Here is a 22,148-nt window from a genome sequence, read left to right on the forward strand (position 1 = left end):
TAATTCTTAATTTAGTAAATGATTAGCTTCAGTCTCAAAAACTGGTGAAAACCAAACTCTTATATAGGTTGTTACAACATCAAAAAGTTGCTTCTGTAATGTGTGTTCTGAACAGTGAACACAGAAATACTTTATTCAGAGTAACTATGGACATTAAAATTTTTTTTTTTTTTTTTTTTTTTTTTTTTTTTTTTTGGTTTTTCGAGACAGGGTTTCTCTGTGGTTTTGGAGCCTCTCCTGGAACTAGCTCTTGTAGACCAGGCTGGTCTCGAACTCACAGAGATCCGCCTGCCTCTGCCTCCTGGGATTAAAGGCGTGCGCCACCACCGCCCGGCTGACATTAAAATTTTTTAAATATTTTAATTTCTGACTACTGGGGAATAAATCCCCATGCATGGTAAACAAGCATACTACCACTGAGTTATGTTCTCATCTCTCTCTTCTCACTTGAAGCCACACTTTTCTCGCACATTTAAAATTTGAAACAGAGTCTACATTATCTAAGCAGGGTGGTCTTGAGCTCACTGGCCTTGAATTTGCCTTAGCCTCCATAGAGGCCTGCAATGTCAGACCAAGCTTGAACTTTGATAAGTCAAACTGACCTAAGCTTGGGACACCTTTTTAAAAGACACATAGTTTATAGATTTATGGTCTGTGGGTCAAAGTCCGTGCACAGGTTAGATCTGAGTTCTCTGCTCAGGCTTTACCCAGCTGAAACCAGCTGTCATCTTAAGCTTGAGTCCTCTCCCAGGTTCACCGGCAGTGGGCAGAATTCAGGAGTTTTTTAAATACAGGACTGAAGCACCCACTCATCCCTCCCTACATGGCAGTTCACCTCTTCAAGGCCAAGAGCTGGATGTCTTGGGCACGGCTAGTTTCTCTGGCTTTCTATGATCCCAGTTTTTATTTCTAGTCTTTGTCACCTTACCTGTCTCTGAGTGTGCTGGGGCCTAAATAAGGGTAGAGGTTTTCCTTAAGCTTTCCTTTGATGAGATGGTCCAGGGTCTCATGCAGGAAAGGCTGATGCTGTGTATACACATTTTCCACTCCCTAAAATATGGAAATGGTTCTTATGTTATTTTGGGGAAGCTAGCAATATAACATTTAATGATACATCAGAAAAGGGGATATATATTCAATAGAAACTTTAAGGGACAGAATCAAATATGAATTGGACAGGAATCAAACAGAATCAAATAGGATGTTTGTGTGTGTATGTGCAGGTGGGTAAAGATGCATGCATGTGTGCATGGATGTCAGAGGTCAACACTGTTGTCTTCCTCAATGGTTCTCCAGCATATTTTTTGAGATGGGGTCTCTTATTGAACCTGGAGCTCACAGATTTGGCTAGACTGGCTGACCAGAATGCTCCAGGGACTCCTCTCCCTCTTCTCTGCACATACTTCGGCACTAGGGGGTACAAATGCACACTACTATATTTCCTTTTTCTGTGTTTGCTGGGGATTTAAACTCAGGTTTGAGCAGCAGACACTTAACAAAATGAACCATCTCCCTAGTCCAAAATTTAAGAATATTTAAAAATTATTTTAATTAGAAAAAAATTTTCCAGTCTTACAAAAGTACTAATTTGTTGTTGTTGTTGTTTTTCAAGACAGGGTTTCTCTATATAACAGCACTGGTTACCCTGGAACTCACTCTGTAGACCAGTTTAAAGGTGTGCACCACCACTGCCCGGCCAAAAAGTACTACATTTAAAGCTAGTTATTTTCAATAAGGTTTCAGTTACTGTTAAGTTATTAAAAAATCTGGACTCTTTTATCTGTCTGGATCTCATTCTTTTGTGAAAATGTTAAATAATAGGCAAAGCAAACATAAAGAAAGGGCTGTGTGCAGGAGCCAATCAAGCCACGGGAGGTAGAAAAGCAGGAAACACAAGAGGAACTGCAAGTAACAACGAATTCTGAGCACTGTAGAGAGCAGGTTAGGGGAGAGGCAGCTCAGGTGATAAGATACCTGCTTTCGATCCTTCTACCAAGTAAAAGCACTGCACCTAGTGGAGCCCACGACTGCACTGTCAACCTGACAGACTCTAAATAACCTGGTAGATGGGCCTCTGGGCATGCCTGTGGGAAGCTGCCTTGACTGTGTTTATTTATGTGGGAAGACCATCTTAGTTGTGGGCAGGAATCAGCTAGTAAGTGGAGAAAGTGAGCCGGCAATGTGCAGTCTTTCGACTGTGGGCGTGAGTGACTGACTCCCTGGAGCTGCTGCAGTTTTGACTTACGGCAATGATGGCCTGCATCCAGGACCTGTGAACTAAACAAACCCTTTCTCCTTTAAGTCACTTTGTCAAAACATTTTCCTGCAGCTCCAGGGAAAGAAACTTAGACACGCCCACTTGTTACCCCAGCACTGGGGGCTGGGGGGGCTCCCTGGAGCTCAATGGCCAGCCAGCCTAGTGGAGCCTTGAAAGCCCCAGGCCCCAGTGTCAAAAAACAAGGTGGCTGGCTTCTAAGGAATGTTACCAAAGACTGACTTTCCTCTACACACACACACACACACACACACACACACACACACACACACACGAGAGAGAGAGAGAGAGAGAGAGAGAGAGAGAGAGAAATTAACAAATTTTAAATTACAAACGCAGTACAAAGAGCCGTGACTAACTGTTTACACAGTTATTTCCCACTCAGCTCCCTGACCCAGTGCAGACCCAGTGCAGCCCAGAAGGCAATGTTTCAAGAGTTCTCTTAGATTTCGCTGAGTGGACACAGCACTACAATCAGGAATCTACTGTCAAGATCTCATCAGCTCATACTCAGACTCGGGATCTTTAATTGTTTCAGACTTAGGAAAGCACAGGAAAGGAAGCTCTACCTTCAGTCCTTTGAGAAACTGTTTGGTAATAGCCACAGCGTCTTTGGGGCTGAAGAGGTCACTTCCTCTAACCCGTTTGCCGCCGTATTCAACAACTGCTGACACGAGCTACACAAGAAAAAAGGAAACAATCTTTATTGCTTAGGTATCAGGAAGCTCATTGTATTAAAAATAACTTAATAACTTTAATAATTAAAAATGAATTCAATAACAATGAAGACATGAGAGGACAGAACCATATGCCTTGTAAATAAACAGGATGATTTACCTGTAACAGACTTGGGCTTCATAAAATTTGGTGACAGGTATTGTGCTATGTTGTGTCTGTCCTCCCAGCCAAGCAGTTGCTATTAGGGAGCTCAGTTGCGCCTCTTGCAAAAGGGCTCTTTCAGTGGGGCATGTTGACTGTGTGCCCTCGCCTGAGTAAGCGGCTGCTACTTACCACCTGCTGTATACACTGTAGCCCCTCCCAGAGGGAGGCAGAGTTGCCTTAATAGAATATGGCATCTGGGAGGGGCTACAGTGCACAGGGGGTGGGGGGAAAGGTGGGGAGGGCGGATGGGGGGATAGGGACGGGAGAACTAGAGAAGAAGATACCATCTGTACAGCTATGGGGAGCCCTCATCCTTGCTAGGTAGGTTTTCCAGGTATGGCCTTTTGGGGAGGAGTACCCATACCCCTGTACATTATCCCTCACCTATTCTCTGTAAGGAAGCCCAATAAACCAATTGGTTTCCTGGAGTAAACTTTGGTAGAACTGTCTTGGCTTGTTGTTGGACCCTTAGGAAGAGGAGTAGAGATCACTTAAACCAAATCTCTCCCTGGGAAGGAATTTTAGCCACACAGCACATGCCAGTAATTCTAGCAACTGTGAGGCTGATAGGAGGGTCGTAAGTGTAAGGTTTCCCCTGGGACACACAGTGAGGCCCTCGCTCAGTTAAAATAAAACACACACAGGCACACACATCAGGTCACCTTTCGATACTTCTCAGAAACGCCCTTGCTCCTGAGGTCCACTAGGAGTCCTGGAAGGCTGTTGCTGCTGTGGCGCTCATAATGCAGAGCGTAAAGCATCACCAGGCGAGCCGCGTCGAATTCTGTGACTTTAGGGTTCTGCAGCAGTCTCTTCACATTCTGAAGACAGACAGACAAGGTTAACCCTTTCACTTGAGTGAACTCTTGTGTAATGCCCTGGATCTGAAGCTTCCTGGGCAGTAGAGACACATCTCAGCTGACATGCGTGCAGGCCATCCTGTTTTAACTATAGAACAGCAACCGCTTCTTATTCAACGGAAGAGCTAAATAGGAATAATTCCTACTGTAATAGCTTTAGGAAAAATGAATTCAGCAACTGTTGCTCTTGCCTTTCATGACAGCCTGACTCATCTCCTTGGTGAGGCAAAGAGCAGAGACTTCGTCCACTGCAGCTGACAGAGTGCACAGGAGAAATGACCAGTCCGGTCAAAGACGGCTTTCTTCCTGTGCTGCTCGTCACTCTATACAAATAGTCACAAGTTGGGAGATTTACACAGGGCTGGGCTTAATCTTTAACAACATGCCTCAAAATAGTTAAGAGAAACGTGTGTCACAGCATGTAACCACTAAGTGGAGAGCGTACAATCTAAGAGGCAGGAGCTGAAAGCAAAGGGACAGAATAGTCATGTTTGGACTTTTTCATCCTCACATTAAGGGCCTTCCTACATGACACATATTTATATTTATTATACAGTAAAAACACATAATTTAATTTAAGCCAAAACTACATTTTAGGCCCCCAGAAGGTACCATGCCAGGCACTGCTGGGGAACACTGATGTGTTTGGACCAATTTCTGTCCTCATTGAGTTCATAAACTCACTGAGGGATGAAACACACACACAAGCCACTCTGCCGCAAAGAATGTTGCTTCAAAGTGTGTTAGCTTAGTGACACTGAAAAATGTGGACACGAATCAGTTAATGCAGAAGATATATTGGCCCATATGTCAACTTTTCATTGTGGACAGGCTTCCTTATTATAAAAGAGGACAAAGTGCCAATATGTCAGTAAAGAAGAGACAGAAATCCTAGACAAGGGCTCTCTGACTTTAGGAGCTGCCACACTTCCCACCAGGTTAAGGATCCGGGGAAAGCGCAAAGGCAAACAAGGATGCAAAGATATTTCATTGCAATCAAATAAAAACAAAACAAAATAAACTCCCAAATGACTGAGGAAGGCAGCCTGAGGTGGTATCTTCACTTTTGATAAAATTAATCTCTACAAAAAGTGAACAGTTTTAGGACTTTAGAGCCTAAAGAAAACATTAACCTCAAGAATAAGGCCGCAGAGATGGGCTGGGTTTTTGCTCCATGTGCAAAGGCAGATGAGCTACTGTGGCGCTATTACTTTATTTAGTATTTTGGCTTTTTGTGACAGGGTCTCACTCTGTCATCCAGGTTGACCTGGCACTTGCTATATGGACTTGTGGGGTTTCTCATGTGTATGCCTTCAAGTGCTGGGATTCCAGGTGAGCTACCACATCTGGCTAGGGCTGTTATTATTAGTGCTCCAATTACAAAGTTAGATAGTTTTCTATTATTTTTAAAGTTAGACTTTAAATGATCAGCTTATAGTCCTTCCCCCATAACTTTTATCCATATCTAGTACATGGTTTTGTAGAATGTGAGCTTCTTGGGAGAAATGTGTAGTGCTATAAAAGCATTTCACCACCATCAGCAAAACCCAACAGTTGGAAAATCACTGTAAGTGGGTAGGGGGGAGGGACAGAAGATGAGGAAGTGCTCTGGCTGCTGAGGAGTCAGGGAAGCCTTCATAAAAGAGGCAGCAATGGGGCTGCAGTGGCTGGGCTCAGAACCACAGTTAGTAGAGACATAAAAATCAGAGGAGGACGGGACAGAATAGCAAGACCCCAAGAGGCACTGATTCTGGGGTCATAATAGTCGCCATAGCTTAGCATGCTTTTAAGACCTTATTCCATTCTGAAGCAAGCTTGAGCCCTGAGAATATGCTCTCTTCACTACCTCTCAGCAGCCATGTCCAATATGCAAGAATTCTTTTAGACCCAGGCACAGAGACCAGAAGTACACAGGGGATGCGCTCAACTAGAGAGTTCTGAGAGGGACCCCTGCTGCTTCTCCAGGATAATGTCTATCATAATCTTTAGGAGATCTAAAAAGGAGAAAACATCACTGAAACACTACACTCATAAGAATTTCCTTATTCTCTTCTTTTGTGGTAACTTTCCCACAGAATACAGCCCACTGGGGATATCTGTTAAAACATCCCAGTATTTCCTATCATAGTGTAAAGACATTTTAGGGCAAAATTGATCAGATATGTACATATATGTAAGCCCTCCCCCACTTCTCAACCAGCCTGGCCAATTTAAAGCAGTGTGAACTCTCAGTGGGTTGCTGCTCTGGCTCCTCTTCAGTGTTTGAGCTCCCTCCCTTGACGCCATCCTCCTTTCCCGGCCAATCTACCGGTGCCATCATTGTCCTTTAAGCAGATCTGAAGTGCCCATGTAACTAAACATGGACACTGCAGTGATGGCTTTGTGATCGCCTGTCCACGCCCTTTCTACTCACCTCTCCTGTGTCCTGAATCTTGTCACTATCTTCCTTAAGACTTCACACTGGCAGTAGACTTCCTGGCTGGACTCTGCTGTCCCTTTAAGAACTTGGCTCAGACCCTCCTTATGAAAAGAAATGTATAGGTACAAGCTAAGTTCTTGCTTCTCTTTCAGCTATGCAGTCCTTGGAAAAGTGGGGTATTTTTGTTTGCTTGATCCCATGTTATCCTTGGACCTCTTTTTGAATTACTGCCCTTGAGACTACCTGGCATGTCCACTTGACTAACAGGGCGATAGTAACGTGAAGATTTCAGGATTCTAACCAAAGAAGAGGAGAAGACAGGGTCTGTACATGGTGTATTTATTTGTTGGAAACAACTGATTTTTTTTTAATATTTATTTATTTCTTTATTATGTATACAATATTCTGTCTGTGTGTTTGTCTGTAGGCCAGAAGAGGGCACCAGACCTCATTAAAGATGGTTGTGAGCCACCATGTGGTTGCTGGGAATTGAACTCAGAACCTTTGGAAGAGCAGGCAATGCTCTTAACCACTGAGCCATCTCTCCAGCCCGGAAACAACTGATTTTTATGATGGATGTTTGATTATTCTTTTTTAAGATTCTCTAAGTCTTGCCACTATAAACAGAAAAAAGGGCACTACCATATAACAATGGCTGGATGATGAACAAACCAGCAAATTACTGTCTACTTAAGAAGTCAGGATTAGAGCCGGGCGGTGGTGGCGCGTGCCTTTAATCCCAGCACTCGGGAGGCAGAGGCAGGAGGATCTCTGTGAGTTCGAGACCAGCCTGGTCTACAGAGCTAGTTCCAGGACAGGCTCCAAAGCCACAGAGAAACCCTGTCTCAAAAACCAAAAAAAAAAAAAAAAAAAAAAAAAAAAAAGAAGTCAGGATTAGGGAGGCAGAGGCAGGAAGATCTGCAAATTTAAGGTCAGCCTGGTCTACCTAATGAGACTCTGAAAAAACAAAAGTTAGGATTGTAGCAGTGAGATGGCTCAGTGAATAAAGATGCGTGTCTCCAGGTCTGAGGATCTGAGTCTGATCCCTTAGATTACCCTTCCACAAGGTGGAAGACAACCAACTCCCACAAATTGTTCTCTAATCGTGCCCCCCCCCAAGTAATTAAATAAGGATGAGCTGGTAAAAAATAAAATGAAAGAAAACAAAAACTGTTTATGCTCTGGTCTTCCATAATCCAGAGACCAGTAAAGCAAAGCAAACACACTGTCCTTGGTGGTCAAGTTTCAAAAAGGAGCTAACAGGCCCTTCAAAACCTCAAGTGAAACAGCTCTTTCCTGACGTCTAGAGAATCTTCTGTTGTTGAAGGCTGACTATCACCCTACTTCTCTGTTTTCTCTTATCAGAAGCAGCATTGCAGCACATTTTTTATGACATAAAAACATCTAACTTATTGTGCAGATTACAGATGAACTCAGTGGCTATGGGAATCTCCCTCTTATCCAGTTCTAGTTCAGTCTTTAGGATCCCCTCCCCCACTGTGCGAATAACAACTAAGCAGCAGGTGAGGACAGCGAGGTGGGACAGCAGATGGTTCAGCAAGCTGCGGGAATCCAGCGACTCTCCCTAGCAGTCGCTGGGGGTCAGAGAGAGTCCTGGGAAATGGTGGGATGGACTCCCTTCTGTGGACACGCATGTACTCCAGTGGTCGCACACCACATGTCATTTCTAATGAAGTTCTTCTAGATCAAACTCCTGTTAGTTTTTATGTAAGTGGTTAGAAGTGGCAGAAATTTATAGATTAATTTTTCCATGGGATGTATGAGCATTTTTTTATTTCCATCATACACTTTCTATTCAATAAAGCAAACCCCATTTCTATTCAAAAGCCTCAATTCATTACTTCACGATGTTACTATCTAAGGTCAAGTCATCTGGGGTTGGGCCCCTGACATCTACTCACAATCAAACAAAAGTTCCCTTTATGGACTATTTAAATCACTCTGCAAAGAAATCCTCTGCGGTCGGGAGAGCCCAACTGCTGCTGCCTGTCAACTGCTGCTGCCTGTCAACTGCTGCTGCTGCCTGTCAACTGCTGCTGCTGCCTGTCAACTGCTGCTGCTGCCTGTCAACTGCTGCTGCTGCCTGTCAACTGCTGCTGCTGCCTGTCAACTGCTGCTGCCTGTCAACTGCTGCTGCTGCCTGTCAACTGCTGCTGCTGCCTGCAGCTGCTGCTGCTGCCTGTCAACTGCTGCTGCTGCCTGCAGCTGCTGCTGCTGCCTGTCAGCTGCTGCTGCTGCCTGTCAACTGCTGCTGCTGCCTGTCAACTGCTGCTGCTGCCTGTCAACTGCTGCTGCTGCCTGTCAACTGATGCTGCCTGCCAACTGCTGCTGCCTGCCAACTGCTGCTGCTGCCTGTCAACTGCTGCTGCCTGTCAACTGCTGCTGCCTATATAACTCTTATTTTATTTTATTTTATTTTATTTTTTTTGTGTTGAGACAGGGTTTTTCTGTATAACTGTCCTGGCTGTCCTGGAACTTGCTCTGTAGACCAGACTGGCCTTGAACTCACGGAGATCTGCCTGCCCCTGCCTCCCAAGTGCTGGATTAAAGGCGTGGCCCTGTACAACTCTAACACCCCACAAAAAACCTTAAGAATATAAATTCCAAACAGTGATAAGATCATAAATAGAATCATTCCTGTTTGTTTATTTTTGAGACAAGGCTCAGGCTGGCCTCAAACTCATAGCAATCCTTCTACTTCATACTCCTGAGTGCTGGGAATATACCATGAGCGATAGGCTAGAATTCATATTTTTTAAAGTATATATTATCTTTTCCTTTTAAAAAGTACAAAACGAAAGCATCATGCAAAGGATTGTAATAACTCTTTCTAGATGATTTCCCTATGGTTGAGAAATGTGGATAAAAACACTAGACATCGACTAGTGATTAATTTTGGGTCTATCTTTATGAAGACTACTAAAGAAACATGAGGAAATTTAAATTTAGTTAGGGATAAAGTTTTGTTTGTTTGTTTGTTTGTTTTTTATTTAGAAAGGGGCAGAAAACTAAGTTAATTGAAATCCCCAGGAATACTTTTAATAGGGTAACAAAACAGCTATAGGGGGCTGGAGAGATGGCTCAGAGGTTAAGAGCATTGCCTGCTCTTCCAAAGGTCCTGAGTTCGATTCCCAGCAACCACATGGTGGCTCACAACCATCTGTAATGAGGTCCGGTGCCCTCTTCTGGCCTGCAAGCATACACACAGAAAGAATATTGTATAAATAATAAAAAAAAATATATTTAAAAAGAAACAAACAAGACAGCTATAAACTATATTGGTGAGGCTATTTAAAGTAAGTTGGCTCAGTCAAATATTTTATTTTACACCTCTGTAAAAGATACCATACAGTGACTTGGAGTGAGCACCCATATGTACCACTACCATTCAGTTCTATTGTGTGTAAAACTGCTTGGGTTAAGGATACCAATGTCCTCATTGCGACATAGAAACCTGAAGTTGCTATTCCTAGCATAGGGGGAAAAGTCATTTTCCCAAATATATTTGGTCAATATCCTATCACCAAAAGCTTGGTCAGTATGGCCCCAAAGCCTGTGCTACATCCAATACACCTGGCTGGTTTTATTTAATTCAGTACAGGAGGAGAAGGTAAGTTTTAGAATATGGGGCCCTATTACTGAGGAAATGTGATTGTTGGAAGTGGCTCAGAAATTACGACCTCTCAAAAGGCTTATTCCTAAATTATCTTTTCCAATGGCATCAAATACAGATGAGTCATTTTGTCCCATCATAATGATTTCAGCATTTCTTGGGAACCTGGAGTTACTGCTTTATTTGAATCTATCACTGACTGCTTCCTCTCTCCTCTGTGACTCCCGCTGGGCTTGCCCCTTATAACTTATTACTGCTGCTTTTCACCTCTCATGCATCCTGAGTAGACTCAGTTTTCTACAGCCCTGCTTTTGTCCTGCTGACTTTCATTTAAGGCCCACATCAGCTCTCTGCCTATCTCAGCAAGCAGACTCTTATACACTTCTAAAGTTGGTTCCTGCTTACTAAGTCAATTTTCCTCCTATTTCTCTTCTGCACCTAATAGGCCAAACTGTTTATTACTTCCTGCATGCCAATGTAACTTTGCTTTGTTGTTATTCCTGACTGAAATCCTCCTCCCAATTCTAGTCATTCCTCACAGCCCATCTCAACATTTCTTCTCTAAGAAAAGTTTCCTAATAACCTGTCTATTTATGGTCAGAATCACAGTTTTGATTTAAGCAATATCCTGAAACATTATGTAATTTTTTCTTATGTTTCAGTTTTGTCTACTCAACCAGACTACATATTTCTTAAGGTTAGTGTCTGATTGTATAATTTTTCTTTTAAAATCCTCTGGTGACTTCCATCATTTTAAAATTGAAGCTCTGCTGGGCAGTGGTGGCGCACGCCTTTAATTCCAGCACTTGGGAAGCAGAGACAGGCGGATCTCTGTGAGTTCGAGGCCAGCCTGGTCTACAGAGTGAGTTCAGGACAGTTTCCAAAACTATAGAAAAATCCTGTCTCGAACAAACAAACAAACAAAAAACAAAAACAAAACACACACACAAATTGAAGCACAACCTCCTTTCAATACCACAAACTGATCCTTCTCTTCTATCATTGTGTCTGTCTCTCTCTTGCGTGCGTGTATGCGCGTGTGCATGTGTGTGTTCAAAGGAATTGAACCTAGGCCCTTGAGCACGCCAGGCAAGCCCTCTACCATTGAGCTGTAGCCCTTGCCCTCAAACTATCTTTCTAGTTTATCTAAAGACCATTCTTCAGCTTGTGCTCTACAAGCTGCACAGTACGGTGCCCATGTTTTTACAGCTCCACGCCTGTTTCTTCCCACTCAGAGTGCTGCTCCTTCTTCCTCTGCGTGGTGTGACCTCTCTGTCTAGGACTAGTTTTCACATCTTCCTCAGCAAGAACCTGAAAGATCACCACTGAGGAAAACAGGTGTTCCTCCTCTGTATCTACATGTGCTGTGGTGAAGGCCTTGGTTACATACTTACTACATGAGATTACAGTTCTTTATCACTTTTATGTGTATGTATGTACTGGTTAGTGGAGTATGTACACGTGTTCGGTGTGTGAGCACACAGATGCACCTGCTTGTAGAAGCCTGAGGCTGAGGCTGGGTACCTTTCCTTGATTGTTTTCCACAGGTCTTTCACTGGACCCAAGGCCACCAACTGGTTAGACTGGCTGGTCATCAACCCCCCCCCCCCCCCATCTGCCTATCTCTCTGTCTCCTAGAGCAGGGATTAGAGGCATACACCACCACACTGGTGATCGGAACTCAGACCCTCATGCTTGAGCATTAAGCGCTTTACTTTCTGAGCCATCCCTGTAGCTCACAATTCTTTAAAGTTGCTTTCTTTCTTCTTATAGTGTGAGGCACTAAGGAAAAGGATGGTGTCTTATTTACCTTCATTCTTCTACATCCTCACTCATCATAACGTTTATATGTAGCATGTTATCATGTTTGTGAAATGAAAAGCAATCTTTAGTAACTAATTCCTTTTCAGTGGTACTGTGAATTGAACAAAAGGCTACATCTTCACATTTTTTTAAAATTTGTTTTGAGGCAGGGTCTTACTAAGTTGCATGTTCAGGCCTCAAACTTGTGATCCTCCTGCCTTAGCTCCCAAGGGCTGGGATTATAGCTGGTGGCTACCAGACTTGGCTTATACCACCTTAAATGTGTTCATAACTCTGTGGTAAGCCAAGTTCCATGTTGGCGGTTGGCAAAGAAGGGTTACTCGCCTTTGCAGTCTCTCTGCCCGGCACACTGCTCACACGCAGTAGGTGCTCACCCAGTTAGACTGACCTGGAGAGCACTAGAGTGGTCATTCTGACAGGCCAGTTCTTGTTCAACCTCGGAAACCTCCAGCAGGTTCCGCTCGCTGACCAACCGGGACAGTTCTCCGACCACTGTCACGTGCTTTGAGACAGTCCCAGACATCTTCTTGAACTGTGGATAATTCTCAACAAAGGCCTGTCATGGGAGAAACATCAATGGGAGATGCTATTATATTCCAAACAAGAACAGGCATTTGTAAAGAAAAGATTGTAAAAAGCTGGGGTTCCTTTCCTGCCCAGGGTAAGGTACCCATGATTCTCAAGCACATGGCATTTATTATTCTTAAGAAGAGAAAAGCAGGTACATCTCCTTAGGGTCTTTATAGAGGCCAGACATAATGAAGAATGGAAGGAAATACATGATTATGATAGATGTGTCATCATGCTATTATTAAAGAGAAACTTGTAGAAAATGTCTCAGACTAAACAAAATGACTTGCTGGATGTGATGAGCAGTGCCCGTAATTCCAGCACTTGGAGGTGAGACGTTGAGTACTGCCACGAGCTCCAGGCAGGTCCACATGGCGACAGTGTGGTCTAAGGAGTAAGTGCACCTCACCAACAGAATAGAACAACACTAACAAGGAGCTGGGCTGATAGCCCACATCTGGAATCCCAACACGTGGGAGGTGAAGGCAGGACCTCCCAAGCTTGAGGCTAGCCTGAGCTACGCAGCAATGACTAGACAGTCTCAAATACCACAATCCACCCTACAAAACTTACAAGCAAACAAGAATCAAAGTAGAAATTAGACCTGGAATATTCCAAAAATGTTGCCGACATAATTAGTTCTGAAGACTCACAGGTGAACATCTGTGTGAGTGACTTACCTTCATGTCTGCTATGGATTCTAGCTTTTGCTGTTCTTTTGGTTTCTTCTTCTGGAAGTCTTCCATGAGATTCTTTATATTGCTACCAATCTCTGCGAAATTCAGGTACATGTTCTGTGAAAAAGGAAGTCAGAAAAAAGTTCAAAACTAGCGGATTTTCAGATGTCATAAAAGAAGTGAAAAGAATTCTGAACACAGACTAGAAGGACAAATTCCATTTTAGTTACCAAGTCTGGCTATTAGCCAGGACACTAGTGATGAATACTATTATTGTTCTCACAAAGAGCTATCAGAAAGGAGGGAAGTCAGTAACTATGTAAGCACTCAAAAAAATACTGCCAAGGCCAGCACCCAAGTCTTGCCATCCTGAGATTCAGTCTAACTGCAAGAAGTCTGTCACCCTTTCCCACAAACCCTCATGCGCCAGTACTGACACTTTATGTAAAAACAACTGAGAGATTAAAGTCACCTACATTCGCATAGAACTCGTCATTTTCAGCAGACAGGACCACCTCTCTTAAGTCTTTGCTGATTCCTGGCACTCTGGAAAGATCAATCCGGTTGTTGTTTATGCCCAGGAGTTCATGGACCATGGCCTGGTATGTCCACTAAAGAAGTATGTCAAAAAGAATTGGCAAATGACAAAACATGACAATACCAAGTGTTTAGGAAAACAAAGAGTGATAATATTTTTAATAATTTGTTTCACACCAAGTTTCTCTATTTAGTTCATATTTTTATTAATACCTTGTTCTCTAGTAAGTATTAAGATTATCATTTTAATTGCTTAAACACTCTAAAAAAGTCAAAATGCTTCTACTTTTATACTTTAGACAAAACCCAACAAGATTAATATTCTTGATAGAAAGAAAACAATTATAGCTATCATTAGCTTTTTGATTATGAATTAAGAGTATATTTTTGGCTTCACAGATAGGGCTATATTGGTACTGCAGTTAAAAGCTGTACCACTTCCTGCACGCTTCTGTGGTTTTCTGCTGTCTGAGAAGTGTGTTCTTGCAGATCTGAGTGGTTCTATATTTATCCCAGGAACACTAATATTACCAGAAAAAAAATCTTGCGAGTTAATCAAAACATTGACATAATCAGACACTTGTCTCAGCATCCATTTTATCTTATGTTTTAACTAAGTATGAATTGTGAAGAAGGATTGAGTTCTAGCCTTTAATAACGTAAATCAGTTTGGTTAAAAACCAGAAAGGTAAAATGCCACAAAGCTGCCTTCTCACCATTTATGGAGAGTGGATTTTTAATAGTTAAGTATCTTTAAACAATTCACTATCTAGAATCCCCAAATGCTAGAGATGTTTATGTGTACATTTATAACTAAGTTTATTAAGAAGTAATTTAAGGAGGTTGGAGAGATGGCTCAGTGGTTAAGAACACCAGCGATTCTTCCAAGGACATAGGTTCAATTACTAGTACCCACATGGCAGCTCACAGTTGTCTGTAACTCCAGTGCCAGGGATTCAACAACCTTTTCTGGCCTCCATGGGCACCGGGCACACTTGTATTGCACAGACATACACTCACACAAAGCACCCATACATATTTTTTTAAAAACAGAAAACACTTAAGATGTATTAAAGTCCTTTAAAATTTGTTTATTTGTATGTGTATGTGTATGGATGCCTTTGGAAGCCAAAAATGGGTATCAGATCCTATGGGCCTAGAATTGCAGGCAGTTGTGAGTGGCCCAAATGGGTATTGGGAAATGAACTTGGATTCTCTGGAAGAGCAACCTATGCTCTTTTTTTTTAATTATTAATTTTATTGAGCTCTGCATTTTTCTCTGCTCCCCTCTCTAGCAACCTGTGCTTATAAGGCCGAGCTATCTCTCTACCCCAAAAGAAGGTGTTTTATGGCCTAAAAGATTTGTCAAAGAGTAAGACGGCTCAGTGGTTAAGAGCACCAGTCACTCTTCCAGAAGACCTGGGTTAATTTCCCAGCACCCTTATGGTAACTCACAACTGTCTGTAACTCCAGTTCTAGGGGAGCCAATGTCCTCTCTTGCCTCCGTGGGCAAGAGACAGACAAGTGGTGCACAGACACAAACATGGGCAAAACACCCACACACAGAGAAGAAAAGAAAAGAGAAAGAAAGCAAAGGAAGGTTTTTTTTTTAAACCTCCAGAACAAAGTAGTCCTGGACAGATAGGTAAGGTGGAGCGCACACACCACTCAGAGGAAAAAGAGCAACCCACTGAGTGGGAAGAAACAGGCATGGAGCTGTGAAAACATGGGCACCGTACTGTGCAGCTCTGCAGAGAGGCTCCTGAGAAAGCCCTTTGGGCCTTGACAGGGATAGAGCAAAGTGGACGTCGTCGTGGTGGCTCTACCACAGAGCTCACTCTACACATAAAATCTCTTTTCTCCTCTCTTCTTGAGATACAGGTTTGAGGACAAGAGACTGTCTTTTAACCTTACATAGAATACTTAGTTTACTACATGGCACACCACAGGTTCTCAGTGAAACTTGTTTTTCTTTGGGATATAGAACTCATAGATAGTTACTTTTCTGCTGTTTTAAAAAAGACTTACTTTTTATTTTTTCATTATGTAAGTTTGAGTGTGAGTTTGGGCATGAGTACAATGCCTGTTTTAAAGACCAGGTAGGGCACTGGATTCCTTTGCAGCAGGAGTTAAACGTGGCTGTGGGCTGCCCAGTGTGTGGGCTGAGAACAGAACTCAAGTCTTCTGCAAGAGCAGTATGTGCTCTTAGCTACTGAGTCATTTCTCTCTCCCCTCCTCCTCCCCTTCCCTTTCTTCCTTTTGTGGCCAGATGTTACCTCACACTACAGAGGCGCCCCCTTCCACCGTGGACTACCCTAGCGTTGACGTTACTCTGTGCTGAGAAGAAACTGAGCTGGGGATGACTCCTCTTTCTCTGCATCCCAAATCTCCACTCACAGACCTAACTACATACAAGGAACTGCTTAAATTTGCAAAGAATAAACCTGAGCGGACACAGGCTGCCTTGGGAGTGCACTGTCTAAGACAGCGTCAAAACAACCAACGGTACAACTTAGCAAGTGCAGCATGGGACCAGAGACAATGCTACACAGCTCGAGGGAGACAGCAAACTGCCCGGCCAAAGCAGCCTTTGAGAAGCTGCGCTCTGGCTTCTGAGAAGTTTCAAGGGAGAAGTGTTTTACAGGGAAAGCAGGGAAGAGATGGTATCCCAATGTCCCAGAGCTTAGACAAAGTCACTTTAAAAGCACAATGGCAAGAAACCATGTTGCGCCTCTATGGCAGAGAGCTGGAGGCTTTCAGCGACGGTGCCTGGGTATCAAAATCAGGAACGTGATTTTAGCCCAGTAGGGCAATGGGGAACAACAAGGATTTTCAGGTCAGAAGCTGTAATTTAAGTTGAAAGCTGCCATTTAACAGCCTTGGTTTTGTAGGATATAGATCGAAGAGAAATAAAAAGAAGGACCTGTATAAATGCTTGTTTCACTGTTACTGCAAGAGATGGGATTACACCTACACACGGGCAGTAAGGTTGGAAAAGGAGACACTGGAAAGTTGCCTGGATGAGAGTGAGGCAGCGGCTGAAGGGACAGAGAGAGAGGAAAGAGGCAGAAACCAGCAGGAATGATGGGGACGGAAAAGCAGGACACCAAAACACCAGAAAACATAAGGCAGAAATCAAGAACAGCTGAAAACAAGGAGGTGAATAGAAAGGATGCTATTGTCATATTTTACTGAGCTGCAAACCATCCTCCTTTATGTTAACAAAGGGCTCTGCACCTGGTTGAGCAGTGGGGTGATGGCATCGTCACAGCGATCTAGAATGAGAAGCAGTGGAGGAACCTCTGTCCGCCGGAATTCAAAGAGCTCATATTCTTTACTTATCACTTGCTGAAGAGAAAAGAGAAAAATAGCTTGGTTAACCCGGTAGCTCTAAGTAGAGCTGACAAAATAGGAAATGAATAAAAAAACAGTAGAAGGTTTTCCACCCTCGCGGGCCTCCCATAAAAGGACTCAAAGGTTTCATAAAGTTTTGTAGCACACTAGTTAAAAAACCAGGACTTGAAAGCCTACTTTAAAGTGGTTTAACTGTAAACAGCTGCGAATGTTTCTTAGGTTAAATCTAAGGGTCTTAGTGCCAATTTGTTCCTTTCTTATTGTTTTGAATTCTATAGCCGTTCTTCTTTGCCAATAAAACTAACAAAGAAAATATTCTTTGTTCACTTTCTTTCTCTCGTTTTGTCTTTCATTTTTTTTTCTTTTTGAGATAGGGTCTTGCCTGGTATGGAACTTAGTGTGTAGACCAGGCTGACCTTGAACTCAGAGATCTGCCTGCAAGGAATGCACCACCACGTCCAGCAGTTCAGATATTTCTAGGGAAACGACTAGCCTTGAGGTTTTTAGAACAGGAATAGGAGTACAACACCTTAACACATTCTCCAAGTCTTTTTGCAGCCTCTGATGAAAGCTGATAGCGAATCATGGGGCACTTCTTCAGAGATAAGAGGAGAGCGGTCAGTCCTTGAGTTGTTCTTGACAGCGGCACTGGATCCCAATTTCGGCCCTTTTTGTTAAAAACATATTAAGAGAAAATACCTTAATTTTCTCTAACTCCAGTTACTTGATGAATTAATTTAACTTATTTTGAAAATCCTTGCCTTTCATACCTGACAGCAACCCAAAATATTGAGGGAAAACAAATGTGGATTCACAGCAATGTAATCACCATAAAATTCCTGCAAATAAAAAGTAAAAATCAGTTAATCCATGGACTCCAGCTGTACCCAGTTCTATGGACTCCGGCTGTACCCAGTCTATGGACCCCGGCTGTATCGAGCGCTATGGACTCCGGCTGTATCAAGTTTTGTAATCAAATGGGAACATACAGGGTGAAAAGGTACAAGATGTTCAAATAATAATTGAGTAGCAGAAGGTATGGGGGAACTGAACTAACTATAAACACCAGCAATGATAAATCTTTTAAAAAGTTAAAGTATACACAACAATGTAAATTTTTCATTAGTAAACAAAATAAAATAAAACACCGCTATAGAATACACCACATTATATGCCCAGTGTATTCTTATGTAGGAGGATATGATTTAAAATAGGTTATTCTTTTTATATGTTTTACCACTTAGAATATCTTTTTGAAAAATTCAAAACTAGTTTGTTGCCTGTGAAGACAGTACTTTTCATGTAGGTGATAAATATATTCAAATATTTATGATAGATGTATTCTATAACACTGAACTATTAAAGAAGGAAAAATAACATTATACATGCTAATGTTATATATTATGTAGCATACAAAGTAAGTGCTTAGGAGTTTCCAAGTTTTAGCCTAGTGACAAAGTCTTTTATTAGCTCCCAAAGTATGGGCCTCTCAAAGAGAATGTTAAGACATCTCACTCACAGCCTTTGATTTTATTCTCTCCTAATCAGGCACAATCGTATTGATGAAGGTTTTTAAACTAAGGTTCATAAACTATGATAAACTAACAAAGAGCATACTTGATTCTGTTCCCCAACTGTGAAACTGTCCCCCAATTCATCAGCCCACTCTGCTCCTTCCCACTGATTCCATTCATTCTATTTCTAGGCGATCTAACACTTCATTGAAATTCTGTAAATGTTAATCTATCTAGTATGTGCACATTTGTTTTGTCACAGCACTTCCTTATTTCTAGACTGAAATAGTTTAACGGGGACAATACAAGGGAGGATCCAGGACCCAACTTTACCTGAACTTCAGCCACGACTTCCTGCTCATCGGCTTCAGCTAACGACTTCACGTCGCTCTTGCTGATCACGTTACTGAAATCTGAAACAGACAGGCCACAGTTGGCCCAAATGGCACCAGTGGAGTTTTGCTGCGATTAGTCCTATACAGGCCCCAGGCAAAGCCTAACAAATCAGGGAAGTTCAGCACACACTGTGGCACATGTCCACGTCACGCACCTTCAGGCTGGAATGAGGAGCACAACAATGTTTAAACCCAAAAGTGAATACTTAAAAAAAGACCATCAGGAAATGGCCCGATCCTATAGCCATACTAACGAATATCTTGCATATCACCATAGAACCTTCATCTGGCGATGGATGGAGACAGAGACCCACACTGGAGCAATGGATTGAGCTTCCAAGGTCCAAATGAGGAACAGAAGGAGGGAGAACTTGAGCAAGGAAGTCAAGACCACAAGGGGGGCATCCACCCACTGAGACGGTGGGGCTGATCTATTAGGAGATCACCAAGGCCAGCTGGACTGGGACTGAAAATGCATGGGATAAAACCAGACTCACTGAATATGAAGGACAATGAGGGCTGCTGAGCAGCCAAGGACAATGGCACTGAGTTTTGACCCTACTGCATGTACTGGCTTTGTGGGAGCCTAGCCGGTTTGGATGCTCACCTTCCTAGACCTGGATGGAGGGGGGAGGACCTTGGACTTCCCACAGGGCAGGGAACCCTGACTGCTCTTTGGACTGGAGAGGGAGGGGGAGAGGAGTGGGGCAGGGGGAGTGGGAAGAGGGGGAGGGAAAAGAGAGGCGGGGAGGAGGCAGAAATTTTTAATTAAAAAAAAATTTAACTAAAAAAAAAGACCATCAGGGCTGGTGAGATGGATCAGCGGTTAAGAGCACTAGCTGCTCTTCCAGATGTGTCACGATTAATACAAACCCAGAGACAGATATTGGGGTTCACCCTGAAGGTCAGAAAAGCAAAACAGTTAGCCACTGACTCTTACCTCTACCTCAGTTTGAAATGGTGATTCTGCCTCCGGGAATCTCAGAATGAGATGGAGACTGAGTGCGTGCTGTCTTCTCCCATCTTATATTCCTTCCTAGTGTTGGGATTGAAGGTGTACATCACTACTCCCACATTCTTTGGCAGCCTGGTGTGGCTATTGGGATTAAAGGTGTGTGCCACCATTGCCTTGTCTGTAAGGCTGACCAGTGTGGCTGTTTTACTCTCTGATCTTCAGGCAAGCTTTATTTATTAAAATACAAATGAAATATCACTACATTCAGAGGACCCAGGTTCAATTCCCAGCACCCACATGGCAGTTCACAACTGTCTGTAACTCCAGTTCCGGGGATCTGACACCTTTGCACCAATGCGCATAAAATAAAGTCAAATAGATTTTTAAAAAGATCATCATTGACGGTATCAGAGGATGCTGCAGCTCAGACTGTTACCTTCAGTGGCAAATACAGGGAAGGAGTAAACTTTTATCCTACTTTACATGTAAGCTGTATCAAGTAACAGATGAGGGAATTTTTTAATAGAAACATTCCATCTAAAAACCCCATGGAATGTGAATGATAGAATAATTCCATTTTAAGAAGCCCATTCCTCTGCAGTCCTGCCCCAGCCACAGAAGAAGCAAGATGTGACTGCCCCGCTGAATAAGGTACTGAGCCACATGGCTAACACAGATAAGAATAATGGGCTAATATAAGTTATAAGAGTTAATAAGAAGCCTGAGCTAATGGGCCAATCAATTTATAACTAAAAAAAAAAAGACTTTCCTTTCAATTCCTATCAAATAACCTATAAACATTGATCTCACTAACAATATCACTAGGAGAAATTACCAGAGAAACCATACAGCACCACCTTTTAGTATTCTTTTTTTTTTCAAGATGTATTTATTATGTATACATGTACTGCCTGCATGTACCCCTGCCCACGAGAAGAGGGCACCAGCTCTCATTACAGATGGTTGTGAGCCATCATGTGGTTGCTGGGAATTGAACTCAGAACCTCTTGAAGAACAGCCCGTGCTCTTAACCTCTGAGCCATCTCTCCAGCTCCACCTTTTAGTATTCTTGCCAAAACTTAATCCATATCAAGTTCTTTATCCACTTATAGATACACATGGATAGCTTGTATAACATGAACTTTAACTTGAAGGAGTACTAGAACTACCCACAGTGATGAAATCAGGAAGCTCCAGCCTGTAGGAAACATAACTGCTTCCTCAGTAAAACAGTTACATGGAAGAAGAGGACCTAGAGAAAATTAGGAGACTCAACATACTGACCAGTAAGGTTTAATATGTGGATCTTACTTTGATTCTGACTCAAACAAAGAAAAAAGAGAGGGAAAGAGAGAAAAGAGAGAATTTGAAATCTGAACACTGACTTGAGTTCATGAAATAGGAGTTACTTTTCATTTTTACTAGATGAATCTATCTCTATTAAAGATTCATACTGAAATATTAATGGATAAAACGTATATGACAGCATAGATTTGTTAAAAAACTATTGTTGGACATAAAAGATGGGAGCATAGTTCAGACAAGGCTGGGTGTGGCTGGGACACTGGGATTTATCTATTTTACTTAAATGCATTTGACATTTTCCATAAAGTTTTTTTAAATAAAAGGGGTCTGTTAAATAAGACATATAGATCTAAAATTATTAAAAATGAGATGAACAGAAGGCCAGTTTAGTGTTAACTTAAATTGTGCTAAAAGTCTGTATTGAATAAAATTACTAAATACTAATTTATTTTAGTTTACTTTAACCAAATAAAATTCCAAAATTGATTGCCATATCCTAATTTCAAGTTTATACTTTATACAATTTAGTATAAATGTAATTTTTCTTCTGCTTTATAGATTTATAGCCCAAATAAAACTATCTTCATAAGTATTAGATTTACTAGCCTTTGCTACACAGGGATACTGTGTGGAGGAAGTGAAGCTACATGCCCCCATTCCATTTTTTAGCAAAGAAACTCAGAAAATGAATGCTCCTATTATGTATTGACTTAAATACAGAAGGCAGGAGCAACATAAAAATTATATATACGTATCTAGAACTGAGGCTGTAGCTTGTGATTTGACTTAACTAAAATGACTATACATGGGCATGGCCACATCAGGAAGTAATGCCTCAGACCCATGGGAAATTAGCAAAGCCTTGCCATGTGGCTCAGAGGATAGCAAAACCTTCCTCTGGTAGGAGTTAGAATGTTGGCAGTGTTCGCTGGGCAGTGGAGGCACAC

At 42.3% G+C, this 22,148-nt stretch overlaps 1 protein-coding gene across 2 annotated transcripts in view; it reads right to left on the reverse strand.

The window, feature by feature from the left end:
* Nucleotides 1-22,148, reverse strand: part of LOC121450719 (vacuolar protein sorting-associated protein 45) — a 65,100-nt gene that overhangs the window by 34,990 nt on the left and 7,962 nt on the right. Inside the window, exons 4-13 of one of the 2 annotated variants that reach the window (XM_041655963.1) lie at nt 18,880-18,959; nt 17,803-17,871; nt 17,562-17,699; nt 16,916-17,026; nt 13,618-13,752; nt 13,145-13,258; nt 12,283-12,450; nt 3,820-3,978; nt 2,845-2,952; nt 929-1,050 (exon numbers count right to left, since the gene is read on the reverse strand). In XM_041655963.1, coding sequence (XP_041511897.1) covers nt 929-1,050; nt 2,845-2,952; nt 3,820-3,978; nt 12,283-12,450; nt 13,145-13,258; nt 13,618-13,752; nt 16,916-17,026; nt 17,562-17,699; nt 17,803-17,871; nt 18,880-18,959 — 1,204 coding nt within the window. The remainder of the gene's footprint in view (nt 1-928; nt 1,051-2,844; nt 2,953-3,819; nt 3,979-12,282; nt 12,451-13,144; nt 13,259-13,617; nt 13,753-16,915; nt 17,027-17,561; nt 17,700-17,802; nt 17,872-18,879; nt 18,960-22,148) is intronic. The other variant, XR_005974635.1, reaches the window with a different exon arrangement.

This window comes from Microtus oregoni, unplaced genomic scaffold, assembly GCF_018167655.1.
Source record: "Microtus oregoni isolate MIOR12 unplaced genomic scaffold, Mior012 000007F_ref0000211, whole genome shotgun sequence".
NCBI lineage: Eukaryota > Metazoa > Chordata > Mammalia > Rodentia > Cricetidae > Microtus > Microtus oregoni.